General features: G+C 39.5%; 1 protein-coding gene across 1 annotated transcript in view; it reads right to left on the bottom strand.

Moving 5' to 3' along the window:
• LOC138439819 (hyaluronidase PH-20-like) overlaps window positions 1–12,593 on the bottom strand; it is a 63,625-nt gene extending 51,032 nt beyond the window's left edge. Inside the window, exons 1-2 of the mRNA XM_070292396.1 lie at window positions 12,397–12,593; window positions 3,100–3,223 (exon numbers count right to left, since the gene is read on the bottom strand). Coding sequence (XP_070148497.1) covers window positions 3,100–3,223; window positions 12,397–12,593 — 321 coding nt within the window. The remainder of the gene's footprint in view (window positions 1–3,099; window positions 3,224–12,396) is intronic.
• Between the last annotated feature and the right edge of the window lie 8,660 nt (window positions 12,594–21,253).

The raw sequence follows: 21,253 nt of genomic DNA, 5'->3' as shown, positions 1-21,253 counted from the left end.
ACATTCCTATAGGGTGAGGGTGTAGTGAGTTACAATCAAGAAAGGAATTTATTTAACTCAAGGTTAACATGATTAATCTTAAAGGTTAACACTTATTTCTCCTATATGCTTAAAGGTTAATACTTATTTCTCCTATATGTTAGTTATATTCATTATAAGAGTAGGGAACATGGAGATTTAGCAGCAAACATCAACCCAACAAATGAAAATCCTTTCACCAATGCTCCCCTTAAGATCTATTTAGTCTTAAGATATGATAAAGTTACATTCTTACATAGCAAGGACACAGTGATTTATAACAAAGTACAGTGATCTATTACAAAAGAGAAAATCCATTAACTCAAAAAGTCTAGTATTGCTAACATCAAAAACTACTATATGTCCTTTGCTATATTCCAAATACATTGATTAATATATTCCCAGGTGCCTAAGGATATGGAGGCCTGGTGGCAATCATTGACTCAACAACAAGAAAAAGTCCTATGCTAATTAAGACTCAAAATACTCCAAAACTCTCTGTGCTGTTTACAGTTGAGAGGTAGTAAACAATCACGTGCCTAGTGGCAGCAGTATGGATAATCCTGTCACACGAGCTAGTCTGTCAGCAGAGAGGTTTGACCTGAGACATCCTTGTCCCACCCAGCGCAGGGAATTAGCAACAATTATTGACACAACAAATGAAGAACCCTTCACCAAATAATTCCTAACCAACACACTATACTAATAATTTCCAACTCCCCAAAATAATTTGCCTTTAGTAAGTCTAAAACATCTCATGCCTCTCAGATTTGGAGGCTGTAAACAATCACATGTGGCCGGACAAACCTATACAGGTGGGCTAGATAACCTTCAGAGGAGTCCGAAAGCTGAAACACTCTTGTCACGCCCAAGAATTTTTATTGCCTTGGAGCTGCACATTTACTCCTTCTCCGAGAGAAATGGTTATGGGGGAGAGCCCCCCGTAAAGTCAGAGGTGTAGGTGAGAGCATAAAACAGACTCTGGCTTTGGGGTTGATGCTCGGGAACAGGGGGTTTCCTGAGGCTTGATCACGCCTTTGCGTATGGGCGGAATTCCTCACGCTGGCCCCCGGCAATAATAGTTTTCAATTCCTGGTCTGACAATTCTAACTTCCACTCCTGAGAGTCCCTTGGACTGCAAGGAGATCCAACCAGTCCATTCTAAAGGAGATCAGTCCTGGGATTTCTTTGGAAGGAATGATGCTACAGCTGAAACTCCAGTACTTTGGCCACCTCATGCCAAGAGTTGACTCATTGGAAAAGACTCTGATGCTGGGAGGGATTGGGGGCAGGAGGAGAAGGGGATGACAGAGGATGAGATGGCTGGATGGCATCACCGACTCGATGGACATGAGTCTGAGTGAACTCCGGGAGTTGGTGATGGACAGGAAGGCCTGGTGTGCTGCAATTCATGGGGTCACAAAGAGTCAGACACGACTGAGAGACTGAACTGAACTGAACTGATGTATCCGACTCTAATTCTGGTGCTTTCTCTGTCTCTACCATTGTGTTTTTGCCGTTTAGTATGTCTTTAAAATTTTTTCTTAATAGCTAAATAAGATTTAATTTTTCTCAGTAGGCAAATAGCTCATACTGGGGGAAAGAAGCTGCTATAAATAGAGTTTTGTGAAATGTTAGTAAGGTGTAGGGGGAATGGAAGAGCTCACAGTCCCATGATTAGATCTCAGTCTTAGTGAGCCTTTGCCTCTGGACTGTGAACTTCACAACTGCTTCTCAGTTTCCCTGCCACATTGCCTCTTAGGTGGGATGAGCTGGCTAGATAGGGCTAGAGATGGATATTTCCTTCCTTCCAAGTGGAAAACTTGAGCTGGCTCTGAGACAGGAAGTACATGGGCCCCCTAGGGTAAAGCAATTGGAGATTCATTCTCTGTGGACCTCACTCCACCAGTGAGACTTCAAATTGCAGTTTCTGGAGTTCTCGCTTATAATCCCAGGCTGCAAACTGATATCATCATGAGTTTGCATGCAAAAATGCAGCTCTGGCTTTAACATTTTTACAGCATCTTGTGAGTCATAGGATTTCATTAAAATCCAGGCACTCTGGCCAGGACTCCAGGGGCTCAAGAGTTCTGAGACCCACTCCCTTTCTTATCTAAAGTGCTGTGTGACTAGCCATGCTTGCAGGCAGGTACGGAATCTGGGCAGTGTCCAGGCAGGTCAGAAGCAAGGTCAGAGCCCTGCTCTTCTGCTTCTGAAACCTGAACAAATCTTCTGCCATTTTAATTTCTCCAACAGTCAACCTCAGGATTGTTTAGGCTGAAGAGCATAGCAATAAGGCAAAATAACCCAAGCAGTTGTTCTGATTCTACAGGTCAAATAACAATTCCAAATGGTCAAAAAACACAAAATAATCAAAGAAACAAGCAAGGGGTTAAACAATGCAGAAAACCCTTTCTGAGTGGTAGGCGACAGTATGGAAAAAGTCCCACCATGAATGAGACGTATATTTTTGTATTAACTTCTATATCCATTAACATAATAGTGGTGACAATAGAATATTTTATCAAGGTACAATTTTATTTTTCTATGAAATTTTGAAATACTTTGGTTCCCTGCAAAATTGTGCAGGGATTCTAAGGAAAAGTTAATATTAGGAACAAAGTGGGAAATAGCATTTGAGTATATAACATCTGAGTTTTCATGGGGGGGAAATAATAGGTGGTCCCTTTCCAATATAAACGATCAACATGTATTAGGAATCCAGAGAAAGTGGTTCCTAACTGATACACAGAGGTAGTGTTTACAACATAAGTTACAATATATACTAGTTGAGGGACTATTTCAAAAAACAGATTGTAAGTTTGAGGGAAAGTAGTCCATTCACAATAGTTGATGGAGTTCTCCAATAAGGAGCGTTTCCCAAATGCGAGAAGCTGGTCCACATGGCCGTCCCTCATTAGTCTCATCACAGTTTATCAGTAAATGGGTGTGACTATTAAAGTAACACATGAAATTGGCACATACTACTTGTGTTCAAGGCTTGTGCTATGTCTTTACCACTGCTGTATAACCCAGCAGACAGAGTTTGTCCCTAAAAAGGCAAAGTTAATTAGGACAGGCCTTGTTTGCTGGGCAGGTGAAGTTATCCTGAGTTCGGGTTCGGCTCAGGTTTCTCCAGCTGAAGACTTCCAAGTAGCCGTCGTCATAATTTCCTTTTAATTGTAGCATATCCTTGAAGGTTGAGCTGTGAATGACAATCCACATTACAGTCAGGCTTCTGAGAAAAATCTACTCGTGAGAATAACAGTGGGTTAATGGCACGTTTCCACTTTTCCTGTCTGGAATCAACACTAACATGGTGTTAGTCTTCCTCCGTACAATCACATCAGCAGGTACAGGAGGACCACTAGGCTGCTTCACCCAGCTTTGGCTCCAATTACATCTATTTCCTTTGTGGATCCAAACATTCCATCATCTCTAATCTTAATATGATGGGAGGTTCTCCGTTTTGTACTTTGCCAATCACACATGGAAGAATCAGCAATCGTGTGATTTGATCATGTTTATTAATAAAGAATTTATTCATTCCTTCATTTTGTAAAATTGCTTGGATTTCTCCTTAGTAATCTGGGTCTATAACTCCCCCACAGACACAGATCCCTTTTAATGCTAAACTGGAGCATTCTTTGATTAATCCAAAGTGTCTAGGAGGCATTTTTGACTCCAATAACAGCTGAAATAGCATATATCAAGGTTTTAGTAAATCTATGGTCAGATACAGAGTACAAATTCAATATGGCAGCCTCAGGAGTTGCCCAGAAAGGAACTAGTGCTCCCAGGTTAATTTGCCAATACTTGATTGTCTCAAAATAGAAGTTTATTTTACATATATGTAAGTTTGGAATTGTTATTCTCATTAAAGAAATTTCTAATTCTCCTATATGTTTATTATTTAAACTATTGAGGACAGTATTTAAGTTAGCCCTCCAGTTTTTCATAAGAGCCCTCTCCAAGTGTAATTAATTACTGTTCAAGCAAACCATTCGTTTAATCTTCTGTCTAGTCTCTCACCTCATTCTATGCTCAGAAATCCACTATAAGAATTTCTCTGCCTGCTGGCCCTCAAACCTAGAACCCTGTGTCATCTTCCATATCGCCCAATTCCAGTTTCTCCAGGGGTTCCTTTTTGCAACTATCAATCAGACCCCCTTCACTCCAGGCCTTGGCAGCCTCCACACTGCTATGGACAGCCTATCAGGCTGGCCACTACCAAGAAGATTGAATTGTAAACTTTATAGATGCTCAGTCTCTATACCCTAGCATAGAAAGACTTATCACAGGCATAAGCTCTATAGACAAGGGATCCCTTCAAAAGAAAGTCCTGGCAACCTGTGCCACTGGTTTAAAACCCTTTCTCTATCCATGCCAGGCTGGGCTCCTTGTGCTAGGTCACAAGGAGGGTCAGAGATGTCTGTCCAAAAATTAATGGGAGCATAGAGTACATTTGAAACTTCACCAGGTTCAAAGGGAATTTGGGGGATGCCCTGAATTTCTTCAGGTTAAAACCTCCTGGTAAATGATTCTGGGATGCCAGATTCTTTCTAGGAGTGCTCTCTTGTTCTCAGTTGTAGGTTACTCAACATGAGAGGATCCCCTTTCAAGCCAGAAGAAACACCTCTGGAATGTATCCTTAAGAACTGGAATTTTTTTTTTTAATCGAACCATTAAAAAAGGAAAAACAAGTTCTACTGTAGCAATGCCCAACCTTTGTGTAAATTGGGGAGTAGGTAAAAATGGCCTGAAAACAGGTATCTAAATTACAATACCTGTTGCAACTGGATCTTTATTCCCACAGCATGAGAAAGTTGAGTGAGAGTCCCTATATTCCCTAGAAAGACTTTTGTGGTCCTTCACCAAAATCCTGCCCCATCTAGCTCTTGTAATTTAAAACCTGGAGAACCAAAAGGCTCTCCCAACATTTTGGATGATCCCCTTCTAAGCCCTCCTGTGGGAGAAACTGAGCTCTTGTTGCTCCAAACTTAGCTCTTCCTGCTCCTGACAGGAAGCCACTTAGCCAGTCTGCCCCTGATATTAGGGAGAAACTCCAAAAGTTACCATTGAGGCCCACAAGCTCCTAGATGTGGCCTTTAGGGTATTTAATAACTGAGATCAAGTTCAGGAGGAAGAGAGAACCCAATGTGAGAAAAAACAGGTCAGGGCACATGCACAACTGATAGCCATTGCTATCAGCCGTGCTTTGTGACTTCAGGACAACCCAATGGGGCCAAGAAAGTCCAACTATTCATCTAGGGGTAAGATCAACAATGGGAAATGTTACAGATGCAAGCCAACTGGCCATTGGGCCCAGAATCACCAGAAAGAGCCCCCCAGGCCATGCTCAGCCTGCAAACAAACAGGTCATTGGAAGAGGGACTACTCTCAGTTCCAAAGTGGGAAGCGGGGCTCCCACTCCCAAGATGGCCATGCTGGATGACTGAAGCAGCCCAGGGATTCTGGCAGCTCCCCTCAATAAGATGTCTATTACCATGAGCCCTGGGTAGTCCTTGAAGTGACAGCTAAGAAGATCCATTTCTTAATTGATACAGGAGCCACGTAAACTGTCTTAATTTCTCATGCTGGACCTCTCTCCTCCAAAAGCCATACTATGATGATGGAAAGCCTTGTACCCATTATTTTATTGGGCCTCTCACTTGCCAATTTGAGCAATGGTTGACTTCCTATGCCTTTCTAGTTGTGCCCCAGTGTCTTATCTCTCTTCTTGGGAGGGACCTCTGAGCTCCCTGAGGGCGATGCTCTGGTTAGAAGTTCCCAAGAAGCCCTTTATCTTGACTTTTACTAAGACACACCAGCCAGAAGAACAAGATTCTATTTCCAGCCATATTCTCCAAGCAGTTTGGGACAAAGGAATCCCTGGAAGGACCATAAACAACGAGCCTGTAAGAATTCTCCTAAGCCAGAAACCACTTTTCCCAATTTTGAACGTATGCAAACAACGGTTGCCAAAAATTCAGTACATTTATAAATGTCTGTGAATGAGTAGAGAATGAACTTTGGATTCAGTTCAGTTCAGTTCAGTCATTCAGTTGTGTCCGACTCTTTGCAACCCCATGAACCACATCTTGCCAGGCCTCCCTCTCCATCACCAAGGAGTACGTTAAGGCTGTATGTTGTCACCTTGCTTATTTAACTTATACATAGAGTACATCATGTGAAGTGCTGGGATGGATGAAGCACAAGCTGGAATCAAGATTGCTGGGAGAAATATCAATAACTTCAGATATGCAGATGACAGAATGCCTTATGCCTTATGGTGTATGCCTTATGGCAGAAAGTGAAGAGGAACTGAAGAGCCTCTTGATGAAAGTGAAAGTGGAGAGTGGAAAAGCTGGCTTAAAACTTAACATTCAAAAAACTAAGATCATGGCATCTAGTTCCATCACTGCATGGCAAATAGATGGTGGAAAATTTGAAACAGTGACAGACTTAATTTTCTTGGGCTCCCAAATCACTGCAGATGGTGACTGCAGCCATGCAATTAAAAGATGCTTGCTCTTAAGAAGGAAAGCTATGACAAATCCAGACAGTGTATTAAAAAGCAGAGGTATCACTTTGCCGACACAGGTCTGTAGAGTCAAAGCTATGGTTTTTCAGGAGTCTGTACAGATGTGAGAGTTGGACCATAAAGAAGGCTGGGTGCCAAAGAATTGATGCTTTTGAATTGTGGTACCAGAGAAGACTCTTGAGAGTCCCTTGGACTGCAAGGAGATCCATCCATCAATCCTAAAGGCAATCAACCCTGAATATTCACTGGAAGGACTGATACTGAAGCAGAAACACCAATACTTTGGCCACCTGATGTGAAGACCTGACTCATTAGAAAGGACCCTGATGCTGGGAAAGATCGAAGGGAGGAGGAGAAGGGGACGACAGAGGAATGAGATGGTTGGATGGCATCACTGACTCAATGGGCATGAGGTTGAGCACACTCCAGGAGATAGTGAAGAACAGGGAAGCCTGCTGAGCTGCAGTCCATGGGGTCACAAAGAGTCAGACATGACCTAGTGACTGAACAACAACAAAGAAAGTGCCTATCCTAATGAGAGACAACATTCTATAATGTTGGAGGTGAAGAAGGTTTTACCACCCCTTGGATAAATTTCTAAGCCATGGCCTCTTGAGTACCCTGATAGTCTCCATACAACACTACTATTCTACCAAGTGTTAAGCCAAACAGTGGATACAGGATGGTACATGACCTTAGAGCAATAAACCATGCAGTTGTCCCCTCTTGGCCAATCCTTACAGCATATTAGCTCAAATCCTTGAGGACACTACATGGTTTACTATACTTAATCTCAAGGATGCCTTCTTTTGCATCCCAGTTCATTCCTCATCACCATGTCTGTTTACCTTCAAGTGGACTAATCTTGACTCAGGCCAAAGCAGAAGAATACCTGGACAGTATTGCCTCAGGGATGTTGGGACAGCCCACACCTGTTTGCCCAGGCCTTAGGAAAGGAACTAAGGGAACAGATGTCTGGTGGCACGTAGACCCAAAATTGCTCATACCTCCCTCTGACCAGTGGAAAATTATTAAAGGACTAGATGATTCTCTCTACCTGGAGAGAGAGGCAATGTCTATGATTTTTTTTTTAATCTTTTACAGGGAAAGAGCTCCTGGAGACAATTAAAATAGTTACTCAAGTCTTTGTGCTATCTGTAATCCAGGAGTCAATGTCAAGGAGAAGACTTGTCTAGGAGAAAACTGGCAAATAGATTTCATTCAGAAGCCCTCTTTCCAGGGCTTCTAATACTTATTAGTCTTTATAGATACCTTTGGGCTTCCCTTGTAGCTCCGTTGGTAAAGAATTTGCCTGCAGTGCAGGAGACCCAGCTTCGATCCCTGGGTTGGAAAAATCCCCTGGAGAAGGAAATGGCAACCCACCCCAATATCCTTGCCTGGAAAATCTCATGGACAGAGGAACCTGGTGGATTGCAGTCCATCGGGTTGCAAAGAGTCGGGCACTACTGAGCGACTAACACACACAACACACACATAGATACCTTTATTGGATGGATGGAGCTCTTCCCTACTAGAACAAAACCTTTTAAGTTGCTGGAGATGAACTGACTGCTTGGATTTGGATTTCTTCATCTGTAATAGAGTTATATATTCCCATCATTCCATAGAATTTGGAACACTGAGAACATCTACACGAAAGACTGAAACATTAGTGGTTTGAACAATTCCCCAAATGTCAGACCACAGTTCCTTTCCCCATGACTCTCTGGAGTGAATTTGCCAGTTGATTTTTACCCGTAGGGGAAGCTAAGTAGCCAATCCATTGGCTACCAACCAAGAATCTGTGTATATATGGCATTCAGTTAAATTCTCTTGCTTTAATACCTGATAAACAGCTTGTAACTTGGCAAATTGGCTGCTTTCACCTTCCTTATTGTTGTCATTAACTCAGTAGTGACCAGATTATATGCCACCATTTTTCAATAGCTAGTGGGTCCTATATATTTAGTTGATTCATCAGGGAATCATACGTGCCGTTTTTCTCGTGCAGTTAGAAAGTCAAAGGGCGTTCCCCATTTTATAAGCGACTCAGTTATCTCAGGCCTAATTAGAGAGTCTTGCTCAAGGCCTTCAATAGAATTTCAGAAATCTTTTCATTGACTGCAGCGACCCCATGTGGCCCAAGTTTGGCTCGGTTCTGACTATTCCATTTCCGTTTTATTATGCTGGACTCCTGGGTTTGCCCAATCCTGTAGGCTTTGGGTGAACTTTGTACCTAGTGCATGATTGGCACTTGAGGTCTTAATATTACAGTATGATCTACAGTTGATTGTCCCATACCAATCAAAGTCCAATAATAAGCCGATAACTGTTTTTCAAAAGCAGCATAGTTTCTCCCAGCCTCTGGAAACTTCCTACTCCCGAAGCCCAAAGGCATTCTTTTGCCTTGCTGTTTTTGCCATAAGCTTCAATTAGCATATAGTTCATCAATAAATATATGTGATCTTATGTTCCCCGGTTGTAGTTAATGGGGTATCTGATCTCCATCTAAAGGTAGACTACTGAGATAAACTTTAGAATAATTCAATGAAACTTTTTAGAGATAAAACATAACAACAAGGAACTGTCTGGGAAGTGAGTCTTGGTCAACATGAATCTCAATTAACAAAACTGGTAGTATTCAATAGTCAGTGAAATACATAATTTGTTTTGTGAGGACATTAACCCTGCAACCAGGAAAGGCTTTGTACCATCAAATTTAAAAAGTGAGGTTTGTCAGGGAGCTGGGAAAAGCCAGGCAGCTGTCTTGGATTTCCCATAGCCCAGGCTCTTTGATTTATAGCTATTGTTTACTCATTTTAAATTCCTTGATTTAGGAGTAGACTTTTGACATGTTATAAGGACCTCAGGATGGCAAGAATCCAATGAGGGGTTAATTTTTTGGAGCAGCAGAGCGTGATCTGTGTGTGTCACAGTCTTCATAGATCATTGTGAAATAATATTTATTAACTTTACCAAAGTAACTCATTCTGAAATAATATATGTTAACTTTACCAAAGTAACAAAAGACTGTAAAAACAAATACAAATCACTTAAAGGCAAAGAAATTCACATAGGCTATTACCAAAAGCGACATTCCAAGAAAATCTTATTCTCTTAATGGAGAGAGAAAATCAAATTTCAGTCTAATACCAGCTTACTGTTAATAATAAAATTTATCTAGTTAATTTTAATTTCATCTAAGAAGGTCCTTTCCATAAGTCTTGATGAGATGATAGTATTTTTTTGCAAGAGAATCAGAGTAAAATCGTAGCTGTCAATAATAAAGGCTTAAGGAGGCACATTTAAAATCTAATTATATTTCAATTGACAAAATAACTTTGGTCACTGCTGTGACATGTAACACTTTAATACAATAACTAGAATTATTACTTAGAACATTTTATAAGGACATATCAGATATTTATGAATTCTTTATAATTTTTAGAATATCTGCATTAGTAGTATTTACTGTACACAATAACCTGAGAAGATTTATCCCGTATTTAACAATACTTCCCACATACCTTGAACATACCAAATGAACATAATTAGTTTAATATCTTTCTTTGGGAGGCCTCAGGGGCCCTCTGAAGCACCCCAAATTTACCAGAGGAAATACTAATTAATTTATTCAATTATCCAAATGTCTGCTCTCCCAGCCTTCCTTGAAGGTAGAGTGCTGATATGTGACTGTGGCCAAGACAACTAGATCCAACTCTAGACTTTGAATTGAGATCTTAGGAATCACATCAGCTAAAAGGTGGTTGTGCCAGTGGAAATTTGGAAATTTCCGTTATTCCTATAACGGAAATTCCAAAGTCCAGGAGTGGCAGGGCCTGCCAAAGATTCAGAATCTGATATTCATGGTGTGAACTTTCAGTTTAGTCTCTCAGTGGTTTCTGACATTTTTCAACCCCATGGACTGCAGCATGCCAGGCCTCCCTGTCCATCACCAACTCCTGGAGTCCACCGAAACCATGTCCATCGAGTCGGTGATGCTATCCAACCATCTCATCCTCTGTCATCCCCTTCTCCTTCTGCTCTCAATCTTTCCTAGCATCAGGGTCTTTTCAAATGAGTCAACTCTTCACATCAGGTGGCCAAAGTACTGCAGTTTCAGCTTCAATATCAGTCCTTCCAATGAACACCCAAGACTGATCTCCTTTAGGATGGACTGGTTGGATCTCCTTGCAGTCCAAGGGACTCTCAAGAGACTTTTCCAATACCACAGTTCAGCGCTCAGCTTTCTTTATAGTCCAACTCTCACATCCATACATGACTACTGGAAAAACCATAGCCTTGACTAGACAGACATTTGTTGGCAAAGTAATGTCTCTGCTTTTTAATATGCCATCTAGTTTGGTCATAACTTTCCTTCCAGGGAGTAAGTGTCTTTTAATTTCTTGGCTGCAATCACCATCTGCAGTGATTTTGAAGCCCCCAAAAATAAAGTCAGCCACTGTGTCCACCGTTTCCCCATCTGTTTGCCATGAAGTGATGGGACTGAATGCCGTGATCTTAGGTTTCTGAGTGTTGAGCTTTAAGCCAACTTTTTCACTCTCCTCTTTGGCTTTCATCAAGAGGCTCTTGAGTTCTTCTTCACTTTCTGCCATAAGGGTGGTGTCATCTGCATATCTGAGGTGATTGATATTTCTCCCAGCAATCTTGAGTCCAGCTTGTGCTTCCTCCAGCCCAGCATTTCTCATGATGCACTCTACATAGAAGTTAAATAAGCAGGGTGACAATATACAGCTTTGACGTACTCCTTTTCTTATTTGGAACCAGTCTGTTGTTCCATGTCTAGTTCTGACTGTTGCTTCCTGACCTGCATATAGGTTTCTCAAGAGACAGGTCAGGTGGTCTGGTATGCCCATTTCTTTCAGAATTTTCCACAGTTTATTGTGATCCACACACTCAAAGGCTTTGGCATAGTCAATAAAGCAGAAATAGATGTTTTCCTGGAACTCTCTTGCTTTTTCCATAATCCAGTGGATGTTGGCCAGTTGATCTCTGGTTCCTCTCCCTTTTCTAAAATCAGCTTGAACATCTGGAAGTTCACAGTTCACATAATGCTGAAACCTGGCTTGGAGAACTTTGAGCATTACTTTACTAGCGTGTGAGGTGAGTGCAATTGTGTGGTAGTTTGAGCATTCTTTGGCATTGCTTTTCTTTGGGATTGGAATGAAAACTGACCTTTTCCAGTCCTGTGGCCACTGCTGAGTTTTCCAAATTTGCTGGCATACTGAGTGCAGCACTTTCACAGTGTTATCTTTCAGGATTTGGAAGAGCTCAACTGGAATTCCATCACCTCCACTAGCTTTGTTCGTATGGATAGAGAAATTTTCCTCACCCACTTATTGAATAAATATCTGCATTTTCCCCAATGCAAAAATAAACATTCTTACTCAATGCAAAAAATGAGCAAGATTACTCAGTAACATGAAATATACTGAAGGTATAAATTATGGTTTGAAGAGAACAGAATTTTCAAGAGTACAATTTTATGAGTTCATTAAGAATTACAGTCCTCAAAACTACCATTTATCTTAGAATTTTTTAAATATATTCTCCCTCAGGGTACGAAAAAAGTGGATGTGCATAATGTATTCATTAATAGGAAAAAATCTTTTTCTTTAAATTTAAAATTCAGTTTATGTTAGAGAAGGCTACATATGTACACACACACACACACACACACACACACACACAAATCTATCCTCCCACAAAGCTTGTTGCTTTTGCTTTTGCTCAAAACATCGCTTTCCACTGAATATTGTCTCCCCTTTGGTCAGCTGTCTCATCTCTGCCACAGAATATCTTCCTGCACTTACTACAAATTCACAGAGTGGTTCTTGTCTCCTATCCTGGAACACTGTTCATCTCCTTGTTCCAATGAGTGGAAGGTATACATTCCATGGCAGGTGGCAGACAGAGCTCCTGATAAAATGCGCAAGTGCTCAATGACTACAGACGAAATGAAGGAAGAAAATGCAATGCCCAGGTCTTCAGTTTGCTGTGCGCCTCCCATCGACGTTGCCCACACAGTCAATTCAAGGCACTGGTGCCATCTGTCACTCTCCTAATTAAACAAGGCATTCTGGGAAGAGAGTTCCTCACTTGGCACCTTCCAGACAATTCTTTCTGTCCTCCTGACAGTGAAGAATAGAGAGGAAGTCGAGGGCACCCCCTCAGGGAAGGAGGCCCGTTGTGTACAGATACAAGAGTCTGTAAAGAAGTGTTTATGCTCTGGTTATTCCTATGTCCCTTCTCACTCCTTCCTGACCAAAGCTTCACTTGCTTGTGCTACATTAAAAAAAAAAAAAAAAAAAGCACCCGTCTCCATTGCAAAAGCTCTCAGTACTCACAACGAGGCCGTGTTTTTCTCATACTAGATATAAACAGTCTCATGGATGCCGATCGCAAACGTGCTTACTCTCACACCATAATGAGACTAGGCAAGGCCACTTTTTCATCGTGTCTAAGCAGAGATAAAACTAGGAACACAGTGCTACCCACAGAACACCAAACATCCCTCTCTTGCTAAATGAATGACCTCTGTTCTTTATTCAACATAAAAGTGCCCCTGTGTCCTGACTGCATCCAATCTTGAGCAAACCCCTGTTTTCTCAGACCCTCTGCCAAATCACCCAACTCAGCCTAAACTCGGTCTGAGCCCCTCTCACTGAGACACTCCAGCTCCCATAGGCGCATCTTCCTTTGCTACCACGTGTCATGACCCAACTCACAGAACAACAGGTGTGTTCCATGTGGTCTCTGGGGCCCTGGCACCTGCGTAAAAAGCAGAGTATTTAGTGTTCAGAAAATTTGTATCAAGCGCCTTCCGTATACCACGTTCCCGTTCTGAGTACTAGGAATACAGTAGTGAGCAAAAAAAACACAAAACCCTCTGCCTTCACAGAGCTTAAATCCTTGCAGGGGTACATGCATGCTAAGTTGTGTCTAACTCTTTGTGACCCCATGAGCTATAGCCCACCAGGCTTCTCTGTCCATGGGATTCTCCAGGCAAAAATACTGGAGTAGGTTGCCATTTCCTTCTCCAGGTGAAAACAGATAATAAACAAGGTGAATAAATAAATATACAGCATATTGTAATGTGGTAATAGCAAAGAAAATGATTAAGCAAAGATTCTTTTTAGATATGAATGCATCAGTAATGTGAAAAGAAGAGATACGAAAAGAAGATACAGCAGAAATTTGGAGGATGTCCAGGAAAGCATGGAGGTGGGGAAGCAGATACAAAGGCCCTAAGGCAGGCACATGCCTGTCATGTTTAAGGGAATACAAAGAGCCCACTGACTAAGGAAACAAGACAGAAAGATAAGAGAGAGGGTCTTGCATGTCCTGTTGTGGTTCTGGCTATCAATCTAAGTGAGATGAGAAGGGATTGCAGAGTTTGGAGAGAAGAATAACAGGGTCTTGCTTGAGTTTAACCAGATTCTTCAGGCTGCTGTGTTGAGGCAAGCCTGAAAGGGAAAGTGCACTGGAAAGTAGAGACAGGAAGCCTGTGAGGAGGCTCTTGTCAATCCAGGACAGAGATGAAAGTGGCATGATCCAGTTATTTGGAAGAATTTAACAATATTTTTAACAATCACCAACATAGAAAAATAATATTATAAATCCGTAAATTAATCCTATTAACCTAGTGAGTCAGTGATGTCGCTCAGTTGTGTCCGACTCTATGCGACCCCTTGGACTATAGGAGCCTACCATGCTCCTCTGTCCATGGGATTTTTCCAGGCAAGAGTACTGGAGTGGGTTGCCATTTCCTTCTCCATATTAAGCATTTTAAAAAGCAGATACATTACTTTGCCAACAAAGGCCCTTCTAGTCAAAGCTAGTTCTTCCAGTAGTCATGTATGGATGTGAGAGTTACACTATAAAGAAAGCTGAGTACCAAAAAATGGAAGCTTTTGAACTGTGGTGTGCTGGAGAAGACTCTTGAGACTCCTTTGGACTGCAAGAAGATCAAACCAGTCCATCCTAAAGGAAATCAGGCCTGAATATTCATTAAAAGAACTGATGCTGAAGCTGAAGCTCTAATACTTTGGCCACCTGCTGTGAAGAACTGACTCCTTGAAAAAGACCCTGATGCTGGGCAAGATTGAAAGCAGGAGGAGAAGGGGACGACAAAGGATGAGTTGGTTGGATGGCATAAACGACTCAATGGACATGAGTTTGAGCAAGCTCTGGGAGCTGGTGATGGACAGGGAAGCCTGGTGTGCTGCAATCCATGAGCCTGCAAAGAGTCGGACATGACTGATCAACTGAACTGAACTGAACTGAAATTAATCTTGCTAGTTTTAATTTTGATCGCAACCCTAAATTTCTGTGATATACTCAGTGTAGCTTTCTTTCACACAGCATGATGATTCATACTAATCTGTAAGATTAGACAGAATACTTTGGGAAGACTTATAAAAACACACACACTCATATATCTTAATATTAAAGTGCCAGTGGAGGGAATTAGGCTTCCCAAGTGGCTCAATGGTAAAGAATCCACCTGCCAAAGCAAGAGATACAGGAGACATGGGTTCAGTACCTGGACTGGTAAGATCCTCTGGAGGAGGAAATGGCAACCCACTCCTGTATTCTTACCTGGAGAATCCCATGGACAGAGGAGCCTGGTGGGCCACAGTCCTGGGGTCACAAATAGTCAGACACAACTTAGCAACTGAGCACACTCGGAAGGAATTAATTTTACACATCTACAACTGAACTGTTTGTTTTCTTCATGATATTGAGACTTGTTTCCAAAACCTTTAAGATGCCAAGTGTGTCTGCCCCTAAAACCATAGGATTTAGAAAGATGTGTTGAAGGTCATGATCCCCATTTTTATTGGAAATTTTTAAAGGCAGTGTTTTATTTCCAAACCTTTAAGGAAAGTGCTTTCCGAGTGATATTTTGTTGTCAATAATAAATACATATGCTAAATATTTATCGAATGGAAAACAGAGCAAGGCTGCTGAGTTTAACTCAACTCTGTAGAAATAATTGTTAAGCCGCTTTCTCATAAAAGCTAATTCAAGGAAAAGTCAATAAATAATAGGCTTCTATTTTATTTTTTTTTTCTCTGATTGATGCTATTACCTTAGCCAGTTAATTACTGTCTTATACTGATAGGTCTTAATTTCTTTGCCATTAAATATTAACATCGTGAAAGCTGGCTCTAAGTGTTCCACAGAGTAAAAAATGTATATTAATAGACAAAGGTTTCCCAATTAAGTTTTCCCATACATTTTCTTAAAAACTTGATGCCTATAGTATTACAATATAATCTACTAAATGATAAGGTCTCTAAAGTTCCACAATTCATTAGGTTATGAATTTTCTCACAACTGTATTTCACGCCATAATCAAAGAACACAGATGTCTCTCCATCTGAACAAATTTTAGTACTGGACTATCTGAATTGTATAAAACTGCTTCTCTTCCAGTCTTCCTAAAAATGAGCTTCTTTTGTAAGCATATAAAAATGCCTATTTAGTGTCACTTGTGCTAATGGGAAAGTCACTCTTCAGTTTGAAAGGCCATGTTTTTTATGAAGCAGGAGTGTTTTACAACCTGAAAGAGAGTGTAATTGTCATTATGTAAGTGCATACACTTGTCATTGTTGTTTATTTGCTAAATTGTGTCTTTTCGACTCCATGGACTATAGCCTTCCAGGCTCCTCTGTCTATGGAATTTTCTAGGCAAGAATACTGGTGTGGGTTGCCATTTCCTTCTCCAGAGGATCTTCCCAATCCAGATATCAAACCTGCATCTCCTGCATTGGCATGCGGATACTTTACCACTGAGCCAGCAGGGAAGCGCCAGTACATGCATTTAGTCTTTGTCAAAAAGTATTACTTTTCCCTTAGGACTTGAAATTCCTTACATTCGATATCAACAGCTTTCTTGGAAAAGCATGCAAAGTCTTAGGACCACATTTTGCATAAACTGTTCCCTCTGCCATACCAGTTACCATGCCCTCTTCCGGGGATCCTGCTGTTGTTAACTAAGCTGCTTGAAATAACATTAGGTTGATTTAAATCCTCACTTTTCTACTCAAAGTTGTTGAGCTGTAAAGCAATTTAGTGGCCTGTGAAATGTTACTAAGAGTTTTTCAATGTCCATAGTCAAGATTATAACTTAAAACACCCCATTATCCCAGAAAATGATGTAAACCAGAAGAGCTGGGATACCAGGCAGAGTAGGCAACAGAAACTAGGAAACTAAACTAAGGCCAAACCTCAGGTCTAGGGACTGCACTAATATTTAAATGGGAGAGTTTGATCTGGGTTCTCCAGATACCAGATCTGAATGTCAGGGTACAGACTGGAGTGGCAGGGCAGGCACTTGAAGGACAAAGGTTGTGGTCAGGCAGGTCACATTGTTTTGTCTTAGGCAAGCATGACTTACTTTCAATTTCTGCCTTTGTCCTGAGAGGAATGGTTTGGAATCTAGGGTTGCCCTTGCTTTGTTAATGGCACTCTTTTCTCTGTACAAACATACAAATTTTAGCAAGGTAGAAAATTTGAGCAAGGTGAATTGTGCAAGGGCTGGCTCCAAACTGTAACAAAGAGTAAAGAATGAGGGCATATTCCTGGTGGAAATAGACAACTGGAAATTTCTATCTGAACAAAACTTTCACCTAGAAATGCTGCTTCTGCTGTTCATTGCAGCATTGCCCATCATTTCCAATTTGGAAACAGATGTCCATCAGTCAGGGACTGGTTAAATAAAATGTAGCTTTCCACACAATGGAATACTATGCAGCTATAACAAAGAGGTTGCCTCTCCATATTGATACAGATATTCACCAGGTACAATAACTCTTTAAAGTACATATTTGTTTTTTATATATGTCTGTATATATATTTTAAATTGTTGAAGTATATGCTTCCATTATTTTTCTGAGTAAAGGATATACATATGTATACATAAGTATATGATATATATAATATGTATATGTAAATAAATGATCTGTACAGAGGAATATCTCTGGAAGAATGCTCAAGAGTTGACTACATTGTTTGCCTAGAACCAGAAGAACATCTAGGAGGAAGAGTGGGCAGCGGTAGGGTAAGATTTTGGGGAGAGGCAACTTCTGTTGAAATTTCTGTGCAGTATTGATGTAACAGCTCTTTGAAACCATTACTCAAATTTAAAAATATATTAATAAAGTTCTTTGGAAATGAGAAAGAAGATGCACATTGATTCTGTGAGGAATAGGCATGGCTCCTTAAAAACTGAGTTGATTTTATTACGAAGATCATTTTTAATAGAGTTACTTGAGAAAATGGTATGTTTTTCTGCAATCAAAACTCTTTTCAGGAAATAACAGGGTTTTGTGGGGTTTTTTTTTGTTTTTTTTTGTTTGTTTGTTTGTTTTTGGTAGCATCAGCCAGAGCTTTAAGTTACTCTGTTAAGAGCCAATTATAGGTTGTTTAATTATCTATGGTAAAGGACAGCTAACTGTGGTTAATGGCTCAGTAGATGTTCAGTAGGAACACAGAGATAGGCCTGAAGAAATTGATTAGTGTCATTATGCACCACAAAGGCAGTGCACAATATCACTACATCATTTATTACAAGTGAGAAAAAGTAATAGGATTTCTCAAACTGTAAACAATACAAAGCTCTAGTTACAACAATAAAAGTATTTGGAGGAATTGGTAGTGAAAAAGATGTTGTCCTTTATTTCCTTGACTATGCATTGATTTTGGTGATTTATCCAACTAATTTTTAAAAATTAAGTTGTATTTGATCTATTCAACTTCAGATCATTTTTATTCTTGTATTTTCTTAACTACTTCAATTCCATTGTATCTTATCCAATTGTACCTTTCTGATGGAAATTAACTTTTGACCTCTCTTTTTAAATTCTTCAGTCTTTATGGCATTGTTTTTATTATTTTATTCTTCACCACACCTCCCTATCATAAACCCTTTCTCAAATCTAATTTCTTTCTTTGAATTGTCTCCAACTACCCTGGTGTGTTTGCAACACAAAATAAGGAAATCTCAAGGTAAAATAACAGAATTATCTTCTCCATAACAGAAGCCAGTATGGAGCAGAGGTTATAATCTTAGACTCCAGGGCCAGTTACCATCATTAGCCCACTAGAAAAAGTTTCACTATCTCACCTATTCAATTTTATTCACACTGTTTTAATTTGCCTTCCCAGCATATCACAGTACTGTCTTTGGCAGGAGTGGGGGATGGGGACAATGGTATGATGATAAATAATGAGAGTGTTTTATGTATCCAAATATAGTACTGACATCCATCCTTTGCCATGAGCTGAAGTCCAACATTTGAAATTTATTCTTGTGAACTTAAACCTTAATTTTTAAATTTATGAGTACAGAATTAGATCTAGCTATTCACTCCTTCCTCCCCTCCCCTCTGCAACTTTATAGCGCTTTGGTTGACATTTTCATACAGGGCAGATTTTCTAACCAAGATGGCAATCCCTCTGAATTGAATTTCTCTCTGGACATCTCACCACCATGGCCTGAATTCCTGATACTAAGTCGTTTCATGCCTGAGTTTGCAGTGCCCTTTGGCACTGCAGCTAACATCCTTGTCAACCTTCACTAAGCTTGCCTATAAACTGTCAAGCATATTAAATTAAGCCATCTGAAAAGATTACGTCACATAAAAAAGTATGCATTGGTGTAATTATGTTGGCATATATTTTTCTTCACTTTCCAGGTTTGGATCTTGTTTGTTTAGCTATCTCGATATCTCATATCCCCTTTTAAGGCTCCTGGCTTCCACTTAGGGTATAACTGCTGAATGAATGATAAAGTTCTTGATGTTGCAACTGGATGTGCTGATCAGCCAGAGCTCCATCAGATTTTAATAGCAAATAGTAGCTACAATCATGTAACCAAGAAATCATGCTTTGTTTTTAAAAAATTATAATAAACTATTGAAACACAAAATATAGTAACTAGTCATTAATTTGTATGAATTTGAAAAAGAGCATTATAGAACTTATTCTCTACTATGGTTGCCTGTTCACATGATATGGGAAATGCATTATACTTTAATATTACTAAAGAAAGTTGAGTTTCTGCATTACTTATAGTAACATACTAACTATAAATGTGAAGTAAATGCTTTTTTATGCAATAGATTTTTAATTGTTTAAAAATGTTTATTTGTTCAAGACTGTTAATTGCATGCAGTCTAATTACATAAGCCATGTAACTTTACACGGTGATGACCCAGAGAGATGTTATGGGGAGGGAGGTGGGAGGGGGGTTCATGTTTGGGAACACATGTACACCCGTGGTGGATTCATGTCAATGTATGGCAAAACTAATACAGTATTGTAAAGTAAAATAAAGTAAAAATAAAAATTAAAAAAAATAAAAAATAAAAAAATAAACTACTTAAAATTAGATCTTAGTTTCCAAATGTAACCTTGAGAGAATCTCCTAATACAATAAGAAAGTTCAGAAATGTTCCATTCATAGTTTCTGGAATGCCTGTGACAAAGCCAGAGCAGTTCCAGCCTAAGATAATAGCGAATTCTTGAACCACCCAATATAATGCATCTAAGAAATAGTGGTACTCAAAAAGTGGAATTTGGTTTTTTAAAATATACTTGATGAGAGAGAGCATGGGATTCATTGATTTGGATCTATTATGAACACTGGACCAATGCTTAGGTGGAAAGCTTCAGTCTGTGAAAAAGACAATTGGAGATTGTTCTTGTTAGAAATTAATAGCATCCGCAATTCTATTATATGTAGAAAAGTTCAAGAAATGTGTTAACTTCTTAAGGAGGCTAGGTTTCAGCAAACAAGTAATTATAGATGACGGTATAGCTATAACTTTAATTTCTGAATTTTCTAAAGTTTTTCTCAAGAAAGAATTCATTTCCTATAGGAGTTTATTGCTAAGAAAAATATAGCATATACTATGACAGAGGAGCCTGGCAGACCACAGTCCATGGGATCTCAAAGAGTTGGACACGACTGAGCGACTAAGCACAATGTGATTCTCAAAACTATTATAAAGAACATGAATGTCAAATATCTGCACATGAATATTTTATAACTTGTTATTTTTTTAAATTTTATTGACATTCTCCATTTAACATCTTTCAATTCTTTCTTCCTGATTCTACTTAACCATTAAGAATCTATGAATACTTCAAAAAGAGACCTTTTTTCTGTTAGGAAACTGAATTCTAATTTATATACAAGGCAGAACTAAATTCTCTTAACTATTTCTACAATATCAGTATTGATTACTAATACAATATCTCAATTCATAATGGTTCTAGATTACAGTTAGTCACTTGGGGACTGGCAATGAAGCAGTTGAACATACCAAGTTTTATTGCTTAACCTATCTTATTCAACTCATAATTTTTCAAAATTTTCACTTTAATTTTGATTTATGTAGCCAGTGAAGTAGACAACTTTTTCCCTCCATCATTAGGAAATTTCTTGACTTTCAGATTTACTTTCTCTAATAGATTAAATAATTTAATATTTGTTTTTCTCATATTGTTTTCATACTTGTTTTTGAAAATCACAACCTTTATGTATATGTCTATAGTCTCTTCCCAACTACTGATTTTCTTGTTTGAAGTGCCTGTTAATTTTCACCCTAAATATTCAGTCCCTTTATTAGTACTTGGAAATAAAATTTAAAACCTACT

The sequence above is a fragment of the Ovis canadensis genome, chromosome 4 (genome assembly GCF_042477335.2).
Source record: "Ovis canadensis isolate MfBH-ARS-UI-01 breed Bighorn chromosome 4, ARS-UI_OviCan_v2, whole genome shotgun sequence".
NCBI classification, from domain to species: Eukaryota; Metazoa; Chordata; class Mammalia; order Artiodactyla; family Bovidae; genus Ovis; species Ovis canadensis.
The sequence above is the reverse complement of the archived record's forward strand: the minus strand, read 5'-3'. Positions and strand labels throughout refer to the sequence as shown.